General features: G+C 35.9%; 1 protein-coding gene across 8 annotated transcripts in view; it reads right to left on the reverse strand.

Annotated features, from left to right (window-relative positions):
- The window catches only part of CEP170 (centrosomal protein 170), a 92,674-nt gene that overhangs the window by 64,087 nt on the left and 11,910 nt on the right, over nt 1-16,677 (reverse strand). For all 8 annotated transcript variants that reach the window (XM_088144060.1, XM_088144059.1, XM_088144045.1 and 5 more), the window contains exons 2-4: nt 4,918-5,062; nt 2,227-2,316; nt 496-577 (exon numbers count right to left, since the gene is read on the reverse strand). In XM_088144060.1, coding sequence (XP_088000186.1) covers nt 496-577; nt 2,227-2,316; nt 4,918-5,022 — 277 coding nt within the window. In that variant the 5' untranslated portion in view covers nt 5,023-5,062. The remainder of the gene's footprint in view (nt 1-495; nt 578-2,226; nt 2,317-4,917; nt 5,063-16,677) is intronic.

Consider the following 16,677-nt stretch of genomic DNA (forward strand, 5'->3'; position numbering starts at 1 on the left):
ACTGAAATATAAGCCACATGTGTGCTTACTATGCTTTTGATATAATATATATAAAAGAACTTGATGGAAGTATAGGTGTTTAATCCAATGTGATAGCAGCAACAAGAAATGTCAAACTTAGACTCAAATAAACTTCATGAACTCATTAGTTTCCTCAAAATTTCTAGTTTGATTTCAATTAAACTGAGCAAGTGAAGCCAGCTTCTCCATTTCCAGTTTTCAAACAAATTCCTAGATAACTCCCATTCTCAGTGTGTAGTACTTTCACCTTCTGAGAAGCAAAGCTAGGTAAGGTTTTAAAAAATGTAACATTTCTGATATCTTTTTATTCTATTCCCTTCTACAATGATAAAATTCAATTTGAGAATCCATAAACTTACTGTTTTGTATTTCTCTATTATCATTTTAACAACATGTACTCAGAACAAGTTACAAAACTAAAATGAAATAAAATCCTACAGATGATCAAAATACGTTTTTCTATTATGTTAAGGATATCATATCCAAATCTCAATTTATCATCAAGCTTTAGGATGATGTATGTCTGTTCTGGAATCCGCACATCATTCACAAATGTCTGGAGAAAAAAGAAAGTAAGAATGTGGCTGCTGGGATAAAATTGGGAAAAAGAGAAGCACACAGCCTACACTGAGTTCTTGGAGAAAGGCAGGATATAAATCTAATAGACATTTTCTTAATTTTGGTTACAAAGTCATATCTCAGCATATGATTACCCAATTATTTATAAGAATGTTGAATAAAACATCAAGAAAAATATATGAAACTATACATACATGAATTCATATATACTCATCACTCTATTTCTTTTTAGGGTAAGCAATATTATGCAAAGTGTGGAAGAAGATTAAGAAACAGCCCCCAAAAAATGAAAGCATGAGATAAGAATACAAAAAGGAAATATAGTTAAATCTAAATTGTACCAATAACATTCACTATACCTCTCTATACTTGCAAACTATTCTTGCTTTCACCAAGTTCATGCACCACTTCATAACTACGGTTAGGATTGCAATACATCTCAGTGTATCTCAGAATCAGCACATCTGAAGAAAACCCAATTATTTTCAGTAATAAATACCTCACTCTATTTATTTATTTATTTATTTATATTTCTTTATTTACAACATTTAAAGTAGTAACAGTGAATATTCTATCAGCATGAGCTTGGTAAGAAACTGTAAACGTTTAAATCATAGAACTTTGTTATTAAAGCAAAAATGTTATGAACACTTTAATTTCAATCTATTACGCTCTGGCTCATGTGGTGTGTTAACTATAGGATGCTTTTCTTTTCTAAACCTGCATTCTATATTATCCCTGGATATATTTTAAACTGTTATTACTGAGTGGCAGAAGAAGCTTTCACTGAAAGCTCCAGTGCAAAGCAAAGAGTAATCATGTAATTTGTTAGTGATGGCCTCTATTTTACATTATGCAAGTAGACATCTGCTCACACAGCAGGGCTTCCACTTATTTTCCATTTCATTATTCACCCCAGTTCTGCTTTGCAATGGAAGCTGGGGTTGGGAGAAGAGAGTGGAAATTCATTCTAAGTAGTCTTATACTGGGGCCCAAAGTGTTAACTTGATTAGTGTGTATTAATGTGTACCAAAAATATTAACACGGTCTACATTTTTCCTAGTATTTGACTATAGCCTCAGTTTTCAAATTATTTGTAAGTTTAAGCTGTTAGCAGCTGGTACTGGCTACCAATTTATATGGTATACATATAACCAACATATATATGAAACTTCATCTTCAAAACACACTTCAAATTCCCCTCAAATAGCCTCAAAACCTGGAAATCACCTCAACTATGGTAATTCTCAGAATGCAAAAGGAAAAAGCCATGTTTACATATACTGTACCTACATAACAATTTCATTGATTGATTGATTGTGCTTTCAAGTCAGTGTTGACACGTGGCAACTGCCTGGACAGTGTTGACTCCCGGCAACTGCAGTTTTCTTGGCAAGGTTTTTCGGAAGTGGTTTGCCATTGTCTCCCTCCCACGGCTGAGAGAGATTGATTGGCCCAAGGTCACCCAGCTGGCTTCATGCCTAAAGTAGGACTAGAACTCACAATCTCCCAGTTTCTAGCCTGGTGTCTCCACCACTACACCAAACTGGCTGTCACATAACAAATATACAGCTAAAAATAGTTGTTTTGAGCCATCTAGATTGTATGAAAACAGAATAAACTTACCCCATTTAGACTGCCTAAATCTTTCACCAAGTGTTCATCAGTGGAGGCATCATAGTTGATAACAGCATGTTGCTTATCCACACTACGTGACTGAAATATTTAGAAGACACAACTTTTATATCAATTTATACATCTGAAGTAGTGAAAAGTTAATAAATCTTAATCATTTCAGAAACATTAGCTAGTTTAAAGGGTATTATTGTATAACTACAACATACATGATATTATCATTATGAAGAGCTGTTAAAGTGAAAGAAGCCTGGTATTTATGTTAAAAAGAAGTGCAAATGGAATTGTTCAATTAAAACTGACATGTTCGTCTGCTTTAGCACTTGAGATTTTTGCATAATGCAAGGAGAGATTGGGTGACTATCGGGAAGCCCAGTAAAAATGAATGGCCAGATCTAGGTGGGAGAATGATACTTACAGCTAGCTGCAATGTCACTCTCTCTCTCTCTCTCTTTTATATGTACTGTATATTTTCCTTAGAAGTTTAGATTAGTTATTCAAGAAAATTGCCAGAGGATAGCACTCCTTAAATAGTGATCACTAGAGATTACCATGAAAAGGCTAACATGAGCTCCCTTCTTCTGTTCTCCAGACTATGTTGATATAGGAAAATAATATAAATAAAGGTATTATGTAATCAACTATTAATAAAAGCTAGGAACAGTAAACATAAAATTCTGTTGGTGGAGAACAATACATACACAATGTTTGCACTGCAGGTGATTGATTCCAAACAGTAATGTAAGAATTAATTCACTAGATGCAGCAAGAGGAACAAACTTTTTAAAAAATGACTTCATATTAATTAATGAAACATGTTGAAGTAGCATCAGTTATATATATATATACAATGTTTTGGAAAATTTAGATTTCTTTATGAAAGAAATGAGTGGACTAGTACAGCCAACAAAAAGTAAAGAAAAATTTTATGAGTTCTGCCATTATATTGTTGTAGGCTGACAAATCCCAATTGTTTGGGATCCCTTATTTGGATGTCACAATAAATCAGGGATAAGTAATCAGGAGTCCTCTAGATTTTTTGAATGAAATTTACATATTATTCTTTTGCAATGGTCATGGCTTGGATTGATGTGAGTTGAATCCCAAAACATCAGGCTGTTTACCCCTGTGATCCTTTTTCATTAGTTTTGCTTACTCATGCACAATTGTACTGCACAGTCAGGGACATGCACACACAGAGACTGTACATTCAAAAACTCATAATTTCTATTTTGAACATTCTCTACTAAATTGGTACTGTTTATACACAGAGGTTAATAGGTACTAACTGATTTGAAAAATGGACCTTATTTGCAATATCTGAGAAAAGATCATTTACCACTAAACTGTTTAACTCTAGGTAACCAACTGAAGAGACTACTCTGTACTAACCAGGTCTACCCTCTCTACCTTTCTGAGATGTATTTATCAGTGCACTTGGTGAATGAGTGCAGAGTGAATATGTGGAAGTAATGAGTATCTCTCAAGAATTTAGAGAAAAACAGAAAATAATGTTCATACTACACAAATCTAAAGTAGCAAATTGTATAAATTTAAAACTACTTTACTCATGACAGGAGTTGGAAAAAAAAAATTGCTGGACACAATGCTTGGCTGTCACAGTTCAAATCAGGACACATTCCCCTTTTCAAAATTTGTTAAGACTTCCAGATTTCTTCAAATCTCTCTTTCCTTCTCTTTTATCTATTTAATCCATTTATCAGTGCCCGTCCACTTTTCTTGATGACCTTTCCTCTTTTCTGCCCCATCTCCCTCCATTATAATATAACCTTTCATATAAATCTGGGTTTCAAGTCTTGGATCTCACCAGTAACTTATTTGCTTGCAGCTATGACTTGTGATCTTGGGTCATGGCTCATCAATCCCAATTTTATGGAAACTAATCTATTTCTGTATTGTAGTAATGGCAATGGCCCCAAATGGGATAAAAATATACACACTGGACTACAAAAAAAACTTGGGTATCTTATCAAAATATAATAGGGAGAAATAATTTCTTAACTAGGAAGGTCAGAGAGTTCATGAGTTACCAAACTTGCTTGTTACCTCTTATCAGACTTAGCTGGTTAGACTGCACAGTCCTTTGTATGATCACCAGACTATGCATGCAAATCATATTATGCTCCCAATTTGTTACCAAATTGCCTAGCCCAATTTTAAGCTTTCCAATCTAGACTGATATCTAGAATTTTACAGCTAATTTTTTACAGTAGCATTGTATACTTAATTGTCAACATGAGTTCTAGTTCCAAGGTTTTCCAAAGCCAGTTATAGCATGATAAAGCTACTTCGTACAGCACTACAACTTTCTCAATTTGGTGCTAGAACAAACTTGGTTATTCTTGTGGAATCTGCCACTGTGTAATGTGACTTTTTAGAGCACAGCACTTCATTTATTAATACTGAAAAAGTATTTTAGCATTTAATATTTTTTCTAACTTTTTCAATTCTATTTCAGATATTTTGGGAAAAAACATGAAACGAGGGAACAAAAGGATTGAAAAGCTTCTGCTGTGTGGGTTGTAGAAGAATATATAGAGGCTAAAAAGGGAAAAGTAAACTACTTAACAGTTCAAAATATACTCTTCAGAAAGCAGTATGCATTTAGTATATTACATCCAAGCCTTCGACATTTACTGCCTGGAGAACAGATAGAATTACCTGCAACATTAGCTCACAATCATCTCGTCCAACAAAAATCATCTCTCGTGGCAGTCTATGACGGGTGCCTCCACTGCTCACCAAAAACCAAGATGTTACACTCATTTTCTGCTTAGCTTATAAATCCTCACAAGGCTACGTCATCCTGCAGGGAAAGGGGAAAAAAAAATTCAGTTAACCTTATATTCTAGTTCCTAATGGGAAATTGTTTTTAAGCTATTGGGAATCTCTGTGCTTTCCAGTCCCAGAAATTTTTATCAGAAAAGTTTATTCTACAGACATTATTTTTTATACACAAATGCATCATTATGTTTCCTATATATCACATACTGGGTATCTACTGTTTTAGTCACTGCTTCCAATGCACAAAATAATCTTAAAACACAATTGCTTGAGTGAATGGAATAATGAATAACAGTTATTTTGCCCTACATCCAAATTGCAAACATGATGCCATCCTAAGAACTTTCATAAAAAGAATGTTTCAAGAGGCATTCCATTTGAGAACAGATCACAACTGATTGTACATTTTCGGTGCCTACAACATAAGAGAGAGGCCTGCTCTGCTTTTTCACACAAAGGTATCTTATAGGTAGGGCTAGTCTTTTGTGTGCCTTGTGCTCCTGAGACATGGTTCATGGATGATTCCTTTAGAAATGGAATGTGTATTAAATAAATAATAATTTATTTTAAAACTATCTAAATTTGCTAGTATTAACAGAATTTATGTTCACAAAATTACCAAGATCATTGCATCATCATCACCATCATCCTTCATTGTTTACCATCTTGATTTGAAATTATTTTAATGCTGTTTACCATATATGTTTGAACTGGCTTATCAGAGTACTGTAAACCACCATGATTTAAATCTAAAAGAAATTAGAACTATATATGTCTTTGCATACAAATACATATTTTCATAGCATGAAAATCTATCATGCTATTCACTATTAGGATAAATAACATTATGCAAAGTGCCAAAATGAGTCAGAAGTAGTAAGCCAAAATTTTTTAAATGGGGATAAAAAGAAAAAGGAAAAGGAAGTACAGCCAAATCTATTTATACCAATACGTTACCCACTATAAACCTCCATGCATACCTAACCATGTATTTATAGAGAGTTCTGAGCAGCCTATGCCTGGACTGAAATGTGTGTTTTGCCCAAGCAGCAACACAGATCCACTTTGTTTCAGTTCAGACTCAGCCCCAGGACGTGTGTGTTGTAAGCAGCAGCATGGTGATATGTAGCAATGCATGCTAAGAAGAGGTAAAAGAAAGGAAGATGAGAAAGGATGGAAGGAGTGGGTGGGTGGATTTTATATGCATGGCAGTGGAGGCAGCAGCAGTGGATAGTTAACAGGAAGTAAGGAAAAGGAAGGTGCAGGAAGATCATGGATATGGTTGGACAGGCCAAATGACAGGCCAACAAGGAATACATTGGCAGAAACAGGAGGCAATGGAACCATGGGGATAAGGAGAGGTAAAGAAAAGGCAAGGACTGAAAGATGAGGGAGGGACAGCCAGTCAGGAACAGGAAGATCAGTGGAGTGGTGGATATACAAGCCATGTATGGATGGAGGAAAGGACCTCCAGTTTTGCCCTACCCACTCTGTAAGACCCTCTTTGTCTCAGCCAAAACAACCAAGCTTTCTGGGTTTCAGTTTGGCTGGCCTGGCCAAACCCCCAAGCCATGTTTCTTTTGTGCATGGAACAGAACATGTTTTCCATTTCATTAAAGCATTAAGTTATAAAATGCAGTGTTCTTTGCATTTGAGGGCTTGTACTTAAGACAGATAATTTTGAAAAATCCAATTTTACTAAAACTTACACGTCAGCTTGAATGCAGTGAAGAGTTAGTAGTGCCAGTAGTATTTGTTGCTTACTTTCTTAACTGTGAAATTCACTTGCTACCTCAGGCAAGCGAAAGACATCTGGGTTGTCTATCAAAATGTTCCCACAAAAGGAAGCTGAAATCATGGTGTTTTTCTCCAATCAGCTAGCATTCCATTCAAATTTCTGATAAAAATCTGAATGTGTTTTTTCCCTTTTGATCAGTCATTATATGAGGTATCTGTTCAAGCCTAATTCTACTGTCTCATTCAAACTATGTGCTGAATTTAATTATTTAGAATAAGTTTAATCATAGGTTGTTAAACTGTCTATTGCTTGACATTTTCACAGCTCTCTAAAGCATATTTCAAACTCTGACAACATTCTGTAAATACTTTGACAACACTTTAAATGCATTGATAATTCAATTGAAAAACCAGTTTTTAATTTTAATTTATTTTAGATCATGGTTTTCTGTCTCACAGAAAAGTATCAGGCTCAAAAAATTCTTCCTTCTACTTCCAATTTTAAAGAAACCATAATTTCTTAGTATGTTTGAAATGTGATCAGCAAAAAGACTTTATAATTTCCCCATCATATTTTTTGTTCTGACTTCCTTTTAATAACTGGGTTGTACAAATTCTTCAAAGCATCTCTTTTATAATTGTTAAAGCAGTTGTATCTTTTTCCAGTCTTACTATTTCTGAAACTTCTTCTGAATATTGTCATGTGCAGAAGCAGCTTTTCCATCTGTTCAATAAGCTAACATCTAATTAAATTTTATGAATGAACAAATAAAGAAATTGCTAAATGAAGCAAACTATACTGTGTGTAAGTGTGTGTCTATATCTATAGATTCTTATACTAAACACAGTATTAAGTGGGGGAGGAAGGGAAGAGAGGAGAAATGACGGAAAAATCAAACTTTGTGGGGGATGAGAGCTGTAATTTCTCAGGATAGAAATGTCAGAAGCATCGCCTAGCTTCAAGGCCAAGAAGTACACGGCAAAATTTCCATTAAACTATAGATGGGAGAAAGTGCCTAAATTAAACTACAATGTGTATAAAAATGGAATTGCACCTTCATGTTGACAGAAGGGAATCATCTGAATGTAGAGTAAATGAGAGAGACTTAATTGACCAGTTCATGGAGGGACTGTCTGATGAAATACAAGATGAGTACACAATGACTGCACTAATCAAGCCTGCTTGGGCATTGATGGAAAACTAGAGGAACTGGGAGCAAGTATGGGTGACAGGGCAAGTTACCACTAAACTCCTTCATTTCCTCCTCCTCCTACCTCCATGCACACCCCAGAGATATCTGAAGCTGAATCTATGCAGCTGGGAGCCAGAAGGATGCCATTTATTGTTTTTAATGTTCTTAATGATTTTCGTGGGGTTTTGTTGTGGTTGTCTTTGTATTGGTTTTTTGGTTTTTAGCTCTGTAAGCTGCCCACAGTTGCAGCTGTGAGATGGGTGGCTTCTAAGTTCTACACTTACGGCTTATAACACTGAACTTCCACAACCCACCACTGGAAATCATTAGGAGTGCCTACAACTTTATTTAGATCCCCCTAAAAGAGATAGACAGTTGAGAAACTGTAAGCTTTAGCCAAAGAACATCACTCAGCTATTATTTTGTTTATTTTAACACACACACACCCCAAGTTTGGTCAGGTTTTTGGAGGTTTATAGCACAGAAAAAGTAAGACTATAAGCTACAGAGACTGAGGGGGGAGGGGAAGCACCAATTACTCCTGTTGCTCTGACCCTGAAACAGGGAGTTAGAGTAATGGAGAGAAAATCTCTATTACACTAAGTCAGGAAGTGGGGTGGTGGTGGTTCTGATCGTTGCGGACACATAGAAGGGATGGGGTAGAGAATGAAGAGGAGGATAGTGTAGGAGTTGAAAATGTAAGTTTCTCAAGGTACAGATGTCAGCTGTGTCAACAACCAACAGTCATTTGGCTTCAAGGCCAAGTGCAGGGCAAGAAGTCTATTAAATTATGGAAAGAGTGGAAGAAGGAAGCACTGGAATTGAACTATAGTGATTATAAGAATGCAATTGCACCTTCAGTTGATAGAAAATTCTTATCTAGCAAGGCAGGGTTGTCTGTCTGAGAGCTTTAAATGAAATATGAGCTTGGAGCCTAGTCAAGCCATGCTGAGTCAAATGTCTGGAAATTCTGCCAAGGACTTGCCAATGAACTGGCAGATTTCCCCTTTTCAGGGAGGCATACATTGAATTTCTCTTTGCTGCTGGACAAAAACAAACTCTTACCCATGAGAAGGAAGAAATATAAATCTTATAGCAGTAAAAAGATCCCTTGAAAAGTATAAACTCAAATATATTGAGAAAGAATGTGTTAAGATTACTTAAAAAAAATCTTCACAAATAACTGGGTCAAAATTAATAAATCAGAGTATTGAACACATAATAACTGACAGGGAGCACAGGAAGGGAAAATAACTGAAAATGAGCTGTATATTTATTGTACCTAGATCACAGCTGCTTTAAGTTGCATCCCCCCAGATAAAAGGCTGGAACTAGCAACTTTACTGCTATTGCTGGGGGAAACAACTGGCAGAATTATGACAGATTTGTAACATAGATACGCATTTTAAATTCCTCCTATGATGCAAAAGCTGTCTGAACTAGAAAAGCATGTATGAAGTCCAATCTGTATTTACTTGGAAGTACGTACCGTGAGTTTAATAGCACCTACAGCCAACTTTTGTCATCAGTAACGTTTGGCTAAATTGCACCTTTAAAATTTAGCAAAAAGAAAATTGGCTCTTATTCTCTGAGAACCAGTATTAGAAGAAAAATACAATTTCAACTCAATTTAAATATTAAACACTTAACACTTACATACTCTGAAAAAAAGTGCGATGAAATTCAATATTCTGTGAGAGCACAGCATTGACACCTTACAAATCTAGGACTTCTGAGCTCTACCATAAGGCCTGAATAAGCATATAACCTGCCTTTTATTTCTGAATATGCATTCAAAATTATCTTTCTTTTTCATAGTGCTGCTTTTGGCTGAATATATATGAAAGTGGAGAGCTGTAGCCTTTAAATTAAAAAGAAATAAACAAACTGACAGACTTATACTATGCCAATAGACTCATTCAGCAGACCAGCAATCAGGAGGCACCAAGAAGATAACTTTCTTGGGTTGTACTAGAGCTTCCTAACAAGACCTCATAAGAGGCCAAGGAGGCTCCATTTCAGATGATCCTCTCTGCAAGGACCTTGATGTATGCTCTGAAACCATAAATTGTAACCAGACTGCAATTGCTCTAAAGAGACTGATTTATACATCTCATTTGAAATTCCATATGTGGTTGCTTTCTTTCTTCTATAGGTGAAGTTTTACAGATAATGTCCTAAATTCTTAGACTATGTTCATTTGCTTGAGCCTAGATTTATACTTAACTGCCAGTGATAGAACTCAGGTTTATAGTAAAACTAATGTGGGTCCTGAAGGACCAACATCTGCCAATCCCTGCTCTATAAGGCTCAAGGAAGAATTAGTAATTTGGGGTAGTAGACAACTTTTGTAAAGAAAGGGTCCTTCACTATAAAAACTCAGCCACTTGCAATTCTATAACAGTAACGAAATGATATTTTTCTAAGCATTATAAATTATTGATTATTTATTTATTAATTCAATTTGTATGGCCACCCCTATATATTTTAATTAGGGCTACCAGATCTGGGCTGCAAAAATCTGGATGACTTTTTGATGGGTACAAAGTGTTAGTTACCTATGTCTCTTTGCTCCCATCTACTGACCATCTGGATTTGTAAAGCTGGGATCTGATAGCCCTATTTTAGTTTTCTATGGTTTGTACTGTAATTTCAATGACAGTTTTGATTGCTCCAGTAATGTCTATCTTAGTCTCCGCTTTTAACTGATTAACTGATCATTTTCATGTGGTATTTGCTTATATGGACTTGTAATTCTTTTACTTGAATGTCAGTCTGGGAGTTACTGGCCAGAAACCAGTAATATTTTTGCAATTATAAATGTATGAATGTATTTAACAATATTTAGTAGCTACCCTAATCCATACAGACTCCTTTTGAAGGGAGGAAACAATTGTTATAGTTTTAAATACAAGTAGTCCCCAATTTAAGAATGAATTCCGTTCCCAAAGTCTGTTTTTAAGTTGAATTTGTATGTAAGCCAGAACAGTATTATTACATAATAGTGTATAAGTAGTATTGTGTAATTAACTTGAACCATTGTGTATTTAACTCAAATCATGTGTATTTAACTCAAATTTTGCTACAACAGGTTCAGTTCTTAATTATGGGTCATCCATAAATGGTGTGTTCTTAACCCGGGAGTACCTGTATTACATTGTTTAGTGCTGGTTTATAGAGAAATATATTCTATAGACAAGTATCACAAACAGATGCAAAACTACCAGTACAAAATGCATAATTTAGAATAAGAACTCTGCATTTCTGATTCCAGCTAAAAATTATGGGTTCACCTGGTTTAGAATGATCTACAGATACTCTGCCAATATTTGAGTTAAATACTCATATGAACAAAAATCTTAATTTGAATTGGTAAACTATAAAACATACCATCACATGCTATTGTTTCTGGATTTTTAGTCAGCAATTTCTGTGTCACTGATCAAGATAATGTTGATCATTGTGACTGCATGTCAAACTGCTGCTCCTAAAGAGCCTGTTGGCCTAGAAGAATAGGATTCCAGAAGTCATATCTATTTTGTTCTGGTCTTTCAGCCGAGATGCGGCTGGCCTTGGCAAGCAGACCAGGATGCAACAACAATCACGTACCACTCTTCATAATCTCTTAGACATTACTGAAGTGGGGATATAATTCCGCTTCTCAAGCCTAGTGACATACTTTGTAGGCATTCATGTAGGTAACCTTTTTATTTCCAGTTCTTTTATAGAATAATTAGGGAAGAAGGTTCTTGCTTCATATCAGATATTCATTGCAATGCAATCATACAAAGGGATTTCAGATCCATCTATTTCATGTGCAATATCTCTTCCCTTGTTCCATACTGTTGTTTCCTTCATCACAGACTGAGTTCACATACTACCTTAAGTCATACAGTAATAGTTTACCAATTAGAATGGCTTGGCAAACACAATATAATAAATCAAAACCAAACAAACCACTGAACAGCTTGGCATGATGTGCAAACTCCTGCCATGACCACAAAGTTTAGCCTGCTCTGTAAGCTAACCAAATTTTATGAATCCTGGTCCTGTCCCCATAGTCTTGGCCCTAATCTTTTGATGTGCTTTATAAAAGTTCATGGACAATTGCAATGCTCTCCTTTGGGCTGGTTCCTACAACCTCTCCTCTAGCCTGAAAATAGTGTGTGAGAGTAAGTCATAGTTGCTCTGGGTTTCAGAGACACAATTTAGTGCTCTCTTTATATACATAAAACAAAAAGAAAAAAATCCTGGGGAAACAGGCTTCAGCTTCCAGCACCATCTTCATTTATAAGAATACAGTGGTACCTCGGGTTACCAACGCCTCCGTTAACGAACTTTTTGGGTTACGACCAGCTCCGGCCGCAAAAATTTACCTTTGTTTGCGAACTCCACCTCGGGGTACGAACAGGATACGCGGCCATTTTCCCTCCTGTGACACGGTCCGCGGCCATTTTTCCGCCCCTGACACATGGTCTGCGGCCATTTTTCCGCCCGACACATGGTCCGCGACCATTTTTCCGCCTGACACGTGCTCCGCGGCCATTTTCCGCCCCTGACACGTGGTCATAGGGAGGGGGACTCTCCCTCCAAGCAATAGCCGCCTCCCTGTCCTCCACGCCAGAACGGATTAACGGTAATTACATTGAACCTTATGGGGAAATTTGCTTCGGGTTGCAACCAATTCGGGGTGCGACCAGAGTCACGGAATGAATTAAGTTCGTAAACCGAGATACCACTGTACCTTCAGGCTCTCACATGCTCATAAAGATTCTTAGAAATAGGAATGAAAACTGTCTTATTTGGATAATAACAAATGATAGATTATATTTCATATTCTACTACATGCATTGTCGGTCTGACTATACATATGCAGCCTATCATGCATCACGGGAAAGAAGAAAAAGAGACATAGGATGAGTCCAAGTCATCTGAACACAACTATGGTAGCCATGCAACTAAACCTCAATGCCCTGGCATAAGTGAGTCATCAAGTGAATGAGAGCATCGTTGCTGTTGTTTTACATTAAATGGACGTGAAGCTGTGACACTCTCAATACTAGCCAAGTAGTGATACATTCTTCTACCAGCTTGTAAGATTAGAAGATGATATCTTTTGGGGACAATGCACCAATTATGAAAATTAGAGGATCTGTAGAGAAAGAATTAGTGCATCAGAGATTAAATACGATGAGGGAATCTCTTGATTGGATAGTATCTTCTGATGGCTCAGACAGTGAGAGACATTTCTGAGCAACTGACTGACTAAACACAAGGTAAAGGCAATGAAAAGTTTCTTAATGCTTCTCTGCAGATACACTTTGTCATAGCACAGATTAAACACCCACCTTGACTAAAAAGTGTCAGAGCTTTTTTATAACAGCTGAGTCATTTTAGAGTTCAAAGTGAAAAGGACTGAGATAATTCAGAGAATCCAAATAACGCAGTTCACTTACATGTTTATCAAGCTATGCAAGAGATGATGCACAAATAATGGTGTTAAGATGTTCCCCCATTCATTATTCTATTGCCAACTGCAGTTTATTAAATTATAGTAATATAGCTGCTGTGTGAGATAGAAAGGAATAAAATACATGTTTCATTCAAGCAGATATCATTCTGCAAGTGTTACCAAAAATGAATCCTTCCTGGCTGCCTTAAGAATTTAGCCAATCAGAGAATTTAGAGATGAAGAAGTCAGCTCAGTACTGTTGGGGGGATACAGGGCCAGCTGTTAAATGTAAGACTAGCAAGAACCAAGGAGCAACCAAACAAGACAGTGAAGCAGATAACAATTTGCACTCCCTAATGACAGATCAACTCTTAGTAAGACAGAGTTCAAGTAAACATAATACGCATTCTGAGGATTCAGCTGTTCTCTCTGAAGAGAAACCGATTAGCTGTTTTAGCAACCCATCATAAGAAGAATGAACACTGCTGTGAGTTAGAGTGTCAACCAAACCAACACTCTTATACCCAAGAACTCCAAACAGTGCAAATCGGCAAATAGCTATTTTGTATTTCAATCAATATCATGAAGAGGATGATCAAAGAGATGATCCAACTCATGATGGATTCAGTTGATGAAAGAGGTGGGCAAATGATACTTGGACTTACTGCAAGTCTCTATATTTGGTCTTGCTTCCTTCTTCTGGCAAAATATCCTGATGAGTGCTCCTTAGTTCTCCATTAGCTACATTAGGGATTGGACCTAGGAAATTGACATGCATTTTTGGTGGGGAGATGGTGTTTTCTTCTTGTGGTGGTGGCATGGAGGCTGCCAGAAGATCCCTACTGTTGGAATTCTCTACTGCTTCAATCTTATCCCACTCCTGCTGTTCAAGTTTTAAACAGATTATCTGCCCAGTTAGTGCTTGGACGGAAGATTGTACGAATATTGTTTTGTGCCAGCTAGAGGCACTGGAGGGCCATCCTTGCTTGGCGCCAATGTCTTTTGTTGAGGGGGGAGGAATGTCTCTGGAAAGTCATTAACTCAGCCTACATCTCTCTGCCACAGTAGTGGCTGTGTGAGTACTGATGGGGGGAGGGGGGACATGCCTGATTTACATATGGTACCAGTTGCTGTTCCCAACCCATCTTCAGAAAAGTGAGGGAAAGAGGAGCCATTGCTCACTGCACTAAAAGGCTTCTGGATGCAGTGGTGCCACTCTTTTGCTTCCTACTGATCTGAGCCATGGGGCAAGGCTTGTTTCCATTGACTTAGCTTGCAGTTCCTGGCTCAAGCTGGCCTCAACATGAGCCATTCTCACTTTTTAAAATAATAATTATTATTATTTTATTAAGTTTTTTAAACAATACAAAAAATAAAAGTTATACATTTAATTTTACTCAATCTTAAAAAAACCATATACTACAAAACTCTAAACAATACAAGCTAATAAGAAAAACACTAAAAATAAGAAAAAAACATAATATAATTAACATTTCACATTTTTATAACTTTTCTATATCAAAATAGTATTATTATATTTATACAATTAATTACAATTCTATTTTTAAACAACAAATTAAACCCAGACCATATGACTTTATAATGCCTCTCCATCAATACAAAGTTCATTTAAAGGCTCAGAGATGACAAATTTCACTTAGCCAGTATGTACGTATCCTTTCAGGAATACATAATCACCCTTTTCATGATAGTCCAGACATGATCTATCCAAAGCTTCTCATAAATAGATAAATTCCAAATTTTAGAAAATAATTTAATAATACATTAATATATTTAAATCCTAGTCTTCTTCCAAGAACCTGGTTCTCCACATTGATAGTATCACTGATTAGATATTAATATAATATCATTGATTAGATAAGGAATTCTGAATGGGTATGTCCAAAGCACGAGCACTAATGTTCCTTCACATTTATTACATCTCCAGCATAAAAATGATGAGAGCCAACCTTTTCTGAACATCCACTGAGAAATCCAATATACCTGAAAAATATTTTTTGAAGAACTAACTAGGCTTTTAAATCACATGAAACGTATTTAATATTTCTTAGAACTTCAGACCATTGATTTTGCAATGTACAATACTTCAAATTTCTATTTGGGGTTTATGAATAATATTGAGTAATACTGAATTGGGGATTTAATCTCTATAAAAGCCTTTTCCCATGCACTCAAAGCATAAGGGCCAAACAAGGAATATAGTAAACATTTTTGCTCTATATAAAGCCATCCAGCTGTTTTTGGTAAATTATATTCTACTTTCAACTTTTCGAAATTTTAAAGATACTTTTTTTTTTACATTAGATTTTTTAAAATCCTGCCTTTATTATTTTTATAAATAACTCAAGGCGGTGAACATACCTAATACTCCTTCCTCCTCCTATTTTCCACACAACAACAACCCGGTGAGGTGAGCTGGGCTGAGAGAGTGTGACTGGCCCAAACTGACTCACCCAGCCAGTTTTCATGTCTAAGGCAGGATTGGAACTCACAGTCTCTTGCTTTCTAGCCTGGAGCCTTAACCATTAGACCAAACTCGCTCTTTTTAACTGATTTTGAGTAATTATTCTCTTTTCAACCCATATTTTCTTTAAAAAAACAGGTTTTCCTGCCATTTTTGGACCAGGATTGTTTTAAAGTATAAATGTTTCATGAAGATCAAATTCAAATTTTAATTTCTTTCCAAGTAAGTCTAAGAACTTTAGGTATGGGAGATATCATGAAGTTCCTACTATAGTTAGAAACAAGAACTTACCAAGGACTTCAGTAGTACCAAGCAGTGACTCTCAAGTTTAGTTCACAATAGTATGTATTCAATATAATCTTCCTTACAATAAATTATTGACAAATATGTCCAATGGTATACATTAAAATCAGGAAAATTAAAATCATCATTATTATATGAAAGCCACAGCTTTGTGAAAGATATCCTAGCTCCTTCCATAAAATATTGATCATTAATTTATCAATCACTTTAAAATATCTAAGTGTCAACATGGGTGTTTCTCTCAATATATGTATCGACCTAGAGGTAATATTCATTTTTGCTACATTTATTCTTCCCTGCATACTAAGAGATTCATCTATGTCTTAATATCCACTTTCATCTCGATAACACAATTTGAAATATTTATTTCTACTAAACATGACGTTTTCGTAGGAAGAATTATTCCCAGGCATATTACAGAATCAGAAAAATAAACATATTCTAAATTTTTACCTGCATGCACAGGA

The sequence above is a fragment of the Python bivittatus genome, unplaced genomic scaffold (assembly GCF_059951505.1).
Source record: "Python bivittatus isolate LINGU-HERP-01145 unplaced genomic scaffold, Pbiv_v1 ctg000020_np1212, whole genome shotgun sequence".
Classification (NCBI taxonomy): domain Eukaryota; kingdom Metazoa; phylum Chordata; class Lepidosauria; order Squamata; family Pythonidae; genus Python; species Python bivittatus.